Raw genomic sequence first — 5,002 nt, forward strand, 5'->3', positions numbered from 1 at the left:
ACAGCTCCGAGTCGGGGCCCAGGTGCAGCTCCCCGGTGGACACGGGCCACGGCGGTGCCCAGGATAGCCTGACCCAGGGCCCAGAGAGGACCCGTGAGTAGGAGGGGCTCTGAGCACAGGCAGTGGGAGGATGTAGCCAAGACCCCACTGTGGCTCCCTGTGCCCCTGGTGATACTGGGGTTTGCACATCTCCCAGAGGGCCCAGGCATAGGGCGGGTAGCCCTCGGGGTGTGCATGTCACTGGCCTGCACCCATCTGTGCTGCCAGGGCCTCTGGCGGACAGTGAGGGCCTTCCCAACCCAGGCCAGTCTCCCCAGGCCTCGCTTTCTCCATGCAGGTCACCTGAGTGCATTGTGCCACCTCAGTGGCCGTTTTGGGGCCTGTTCAGGGTCCTTGACCCTGAACCCCTCATCAGACAGGCTTGGAAGCTCCACAGGGTATCAGAGCCACACCGAGAGGGAGTTGGAAGTCACAGGGCTAAGTGGGGGCCCTCCTGACCTGGGGGAGGAGAGCCCCTTTGTACAGTTCCTGTAAATACACAGATGCACGTGTGGGCTTAAGGACCCTGAGGCCGCGCCCTGCGGCCCCTCCGTCCTCAGCTCCCTGTCCTGTAGTAGGCCCAGCTTCCCCATGTGCCTGGAACGCGTGTGTCACCAGGAAGGCCCCCCCAGTGGTTTCCGACAACACTGAGGACGAGCAGAAGATGGCAGGTGCCTTGGAGACTGTCAGCATGGGTCCCAGCCGGGAGACCCCCCTGCTGCCTGCGTCAGTCCCCAGGTGTGCAGGGTCCCTAGGTCCCCAGCACTCTGCTCACCTAATGCCCTGCTGGCCCTGTGACCCTGAGGATGCTGACTTTCGGGGGGTGGGGGGGTAGGGATGCCTGTTCGTCTAAGTGGAAGCTCGGGGTCAGGGATGCCTTCTTCACACAGGGAGAGCACAGGGACTGAATGTCCCGCCTTGGGGACTTGGGAATGGGGCTGCCCCAGATGGTGGGGAGGGGCCGTGGCCTCTCGGACAGCAGGAGGGAGGGTCTCTGAGGACGTCCTTGGGTCACAGGAGTCCTGACTGGGGGCATCTTCCCTGCAAGCTCCCCTGCACGCATCCCTCCTTCACCCACAGGAAGGCCCAGGCCTTTGGGATCCGTCATAGGATGGACAGACCCCTCCTGGCTGGGCACGGTGGGGAGGCAAGCTGCATAAGGAGCTGTGAAAATAGGGAACTGGGGGCCAGTGGGGCACTTGAGAGAAGGTGATGGTGGAGCCGAAGCTTACAGGGGCGAGGGGGGGCAGTCCCCCAGCAGGAGAGGACAAGGACCAGATGTGTGACAGTGGGAACAGCCGTGGAGTCTCCTTCCCCCTGCCCCCCAGCCCGCTGCCCCAGCCCTGGTGGTCCCGCAGGTTTGGCGCTCAGTCCATCCCATTGGTGGGGGTCCAGCTCTGGCTCAGGACCCCAGACAACAAGGCCTGTCCCTCAGGGGGCACAGCTAGGAGCCGGCGGGGCTAGGCAAGGAGGCAGGGCCCCAGGCCCCTGAGTGGTGATCCTTGGGTTAAAGGCATACATGGTTCTTGAATGGGTTTATTAATTCCTTCTCAAAGTACAGAATCATTGCAAGCGTCAAAGCCTCTTCCTCTTTTCCTAACTTCCCTGACTAAAAACCAGCTTTGCTCTGAGAAGCAAATTATGTTCTGAAAGCAAGTGGGCCATTTCCGGAGCTGCCTGCATGACTCTGGTCCCAGCCCGCCTGTGGGTGAGCCCTCAGGCTGTGCCCACCTAGGCCAACACCTGGTCACCAGGCTTTAATGTAGGGCGTTTCTTATGCTGCCCGTGGCTCCCCCACCCTCACTGGCTCCCAGGGGTCCTTGTATGGTTGGAGCTGACCTTATATGTAATTGAAGCAAGCACTGGGCAGGTGTGGGCTGAATGGAGGAGCCATGGGCTCGCTCTCCTGGGCTGCAGCAAGAAGGGCTGTGAAGACCAGAGCCCGGCACTGGGGCTGGTGTCCTGAGGCCACTGGTTCTTGACCTTTCCAGTTACAGGAGGGACCATTTCTGGGCACATGGCCCATGGGCTGCCTTTTTAAAAATTTTTTTAACATTTATTTATTGAGAGACAGACACAGAGAGTGAGCAGGGGAGGGATAGAGAGAGGCAGAGACACAGAATCTGAAGTAGGCTCCAGACTCTGAGCTGTCCACACAGAGCCCGACGTGGGGCTCGAACTCACAAACTGCGAGATCATGACCTGAGCCAAAGTCAGACACTCAGCCGACTGAGCCACCCAGGCGCCTCCCATGGGCTCTCTTAAGTGGGCTGGGTGTGGTGCAGTTAGTGAGGGTCGCTCGAAGTATTGAGGGGAGCATGTTGCATACCAGGGTGGGGGGTGGGGGTGGGGAGCTGTCTGGAGAGAGACCAGCTCAGGGCAAGCACTACCTGGAAGGCCTGAGGTCTCGGTGGACAGGCAGGTGATCTCTGGTGTTTGTGGAACTTGGGGGGGGGGGGGGGGTGGCGCGGAACCACACTGGAACCCAGAGCCCAGGTAACTGGAGCCTGTGTCTGCCGTACAGGGCTGAGTGCACCGCCAGCACGCTGTCAGACCCCACCTCCCCTGCACCTGCAGAAGCAACCTTCACCCCAGCTGTGGCTGTCCCCCCTGAGGCTGCTGTGGCAGCCACCACGGCGCCGGGCAAGGCCAGTCCCGCCCCAGCTGCCCTGCCAGTTGCTCCTGTGTTGAGCGGGGCGGTTCCAACAGGGCCCGTAGCGGCCGTCACCACTGCAGCCCCATCCACTTGCACAGCAGCCATCCTGGGGACAGCGACAAAAGACAGGTGAGCCGGTCAGGCTGGGGGAAGGGGACCGGACGGGACCCTTGGGACCAAGGGCTCTAACCCTGCTCGTCTTCCTGCAGGAAGATGGACGCACCACCACCTGCAGGAGCCACCTTGAACGGCCCCGTGTGATGCTGCTGCTGCCCAGCCGTGGCGCGCCCTTAATCGAGAAAACTACCTGGTGATGCAATTTGTCTTTTTTAATTTAATTTAATTTTATTTTAAAATAAATGCTGCATTGGTAAAGCTGGCAGTTGGAACCAGTTGGACAGCCCAGCTTGCGTCTCTCCTGCCTGACCCCACGTGGGCCTCGAGTCCAGCGAGTCCAGCTCCGCGCACAGCAATAAGGCCTCAGATGTGCGCTCTGCCGGCGGGAGCCAGGGGCCAGAGCCCCAAGACACCGTGAGGACTGAGGGCCACGACGGGCATGGACGTCACAGGCTCTAAGCCTCAGTTTTTACTGATTATTATTTTTTTTTAACAAACGCAGGAAAGAGCCACGTGTTTGCACTTTTGTGTCCAGCCACAACGAAGGGTCTCCCTGGCTCTGGGGACAAATGTGGGTCTGGAGCTGGACTGGCCAGACAGGGTCTTAGCTGCCCAGTGGCCCTGGGAGCCGGCCTTGAGCCAGGCTGCAAAGTTTGACTGCCTTAAAATAAGACCCTCACGGCCTGGTGGGCAGTTGGGGCACCTGGCAGGGGCTGGCCATGGGCGTGCAGGATAGGGGCACAGGGGGTGCAGAGACTGGCTTTGGCGATGCCAGGTGGGGTGGGGGGTGGTGCACCTGTCGGGGAGGGCAGGACCAGGCCATGCTGTCCTGGAGGGGTCTGCAGGATTATTTTATGTTGAGTCCATTTTTAATGTTCTGATAATCTGACAGGGCACCCGAGACCCCCAACTCCCAATAAAAGCTGTGTTATTATTCTTACTGACAAACCTGTGTGTTGTTCAGCCGCAGGCCCTGGAGCCCTAGCCTGACCGGCAGCAGGGGGATCACTGCTGCCTCCGCCCCCGCCCCGCGTTGGCAGTAGTGTCTCAGAACTGATGCAAGTTGAGAGCTTTTTTCTTTGTAAAACAGGCTTTGCCTACACCCGACCCAAGGGCCACCTGGTCCTCACCAGCCAGGCAGCAGGGACAGCCAGCAGGGCCTCCCTGGTCACTGAGGGCCTGGATGCGGGTCTGTGTACTCATCAGTGCCTCCATTCCTCCTCTCTTGAGACAGCCTCCATGTGAAATCAGGCAGGCACAGGACCCCAGGTGTGGATCTCCTGGGTGTTGGGAACCTTAGTCCAACAGCTATCCACTATGTGACCCAGAGAGAACCTGGGGGCTCTCCTCACAACTCACCTGATACCACCAGTGGGTCCTTCCTGTGCCTGTGTCCACACCTGCTCACCTCCCACCTTACAGGTGCTACCTACCACCTGTCAGGCCCCTCCACACCACCAGCCCCTCTGGCTGGGAATCTGACTCACCACCGTCCCAGACCACTGTGGAATGTTCTTGGCTTATGTGACACCTACACCCCGATCCCACACACCCCACCTGACAGGCACCTGGTACAGGGAGGGCTCTGGTCCCGGTGGGACTCACATTCATGTGGGGAAGGAGGAGAGTGATCACAGTGGCACCCATCATGCCCCGGACAGAGGCCAGGGTGCAGGGAAGGGGGTGGGCAGGCATCTGGAGCAAACTTCCCAGAGCCCCCACCCCCCAAACATAAGGAGCCCCCCACTCCTCAGTATCTCCCTCCCAGATTCCCTCCCAGCCACTCTCATCTGATCAGGGAACAAACAAATCTCAGCCACCCATCCTCCAGCCATTCTGACTCTGTCTGCTCTCCGGACAGCCTTCTGGGGGCCACACAAATGGCCGATACCAGCTCCCCTTAGTGAACTACTGCCCTCCTCACGTCACACCTCCAGGTGGCCACCTTCTGTCTGAGGGTTGCTTGGGTGGGGACGGGGGAGGTGTCTTTCTCTTGGGCCGTGCCAGCCCCAAGGCCACCCCTGAGGGTGACGGGGCACCAAGCTAGGCCCTGATGAAGCTGCCTCCACCCCCAGGGCCATGGATTCCCTAGCAGCAGAACTCGGCCCCCACACAGTGGCCCTGGGTCCTGGACCGAGTGGGTGGCGGGTGGCGGTGCTCTGGGCAGGGCGAGGACACACAGGCATGTGG

The 5,002-nt window shown here is 60.6% G+C and overlaps 1 protein-coding gene and 1 long non-coding RNA gene across 12 annotated transcripts in view; both read left to right on the forward strand.

Annotated features, from left to right (window-relative positions):
* The window catches only part of PPP6R2 (protein phosphatase 6 regulatory subunit 2), an 84,117-nt gene extending 80,357 nt beyond the window's left edge, over positions 1-3,760 (forward strand). For 6 of the 11 annotated variants that reach the window (XM_043563079.1, XM_043563080.1, XM_043563082.1 and 3 more), the window contains 4 exons: positions 5-93; positions 618-777; positions 2,564-2,824; positions 2,905-3,760. In XM_043563079.1, the coding sequence (XP_043419014.1) occupies positions 5-93; positions 618-777; positions 2,564-2,824; positions 2,905-2,956 (562 nt within the window). In that variant the 3' untranslated portion in view covers positions 2,957-3,760. Of the gene's footprint in view, positions 1-4; positions 94-614; positions 778-2,563; positions 2,825-2,904 lie in introns of all 11 variants that reach the window. The other 5 variants (XM_043563076.1, XM_043563081.1, XM_043563077.1 and 2 more) reach the window with 1 other exon arrangement.
* LOC122472996 lies at positions 786-2,077 on the forward strand. The gene is made up of 2 exons (XR_006294575.1): positions 786-1,465; positions 1,504-2,077. It is a non-coding gene; the product is annotated as an uncharacterized LOC122472996 (long non-coding RNA).
* Positions 3,761-5,002: the final 1,242 nt, after the last annotated feature.

This window comes from Prionailurus bengalensis, chromosome B4 (genome assembly GCF_016509475.1).
Source record: "Prionailurus bengalensis isolate Pbe53 chromosome B4, Fcat_Pben_1.1_paternal_pri, whole genome shotgun sequence".
NCBI classification, from domain to species: Eukaryota; Metazoa; Chordata; class Mammalia; order Carnivora; family Felidae; genus Prionailurus; species Prionailurus bengalensis.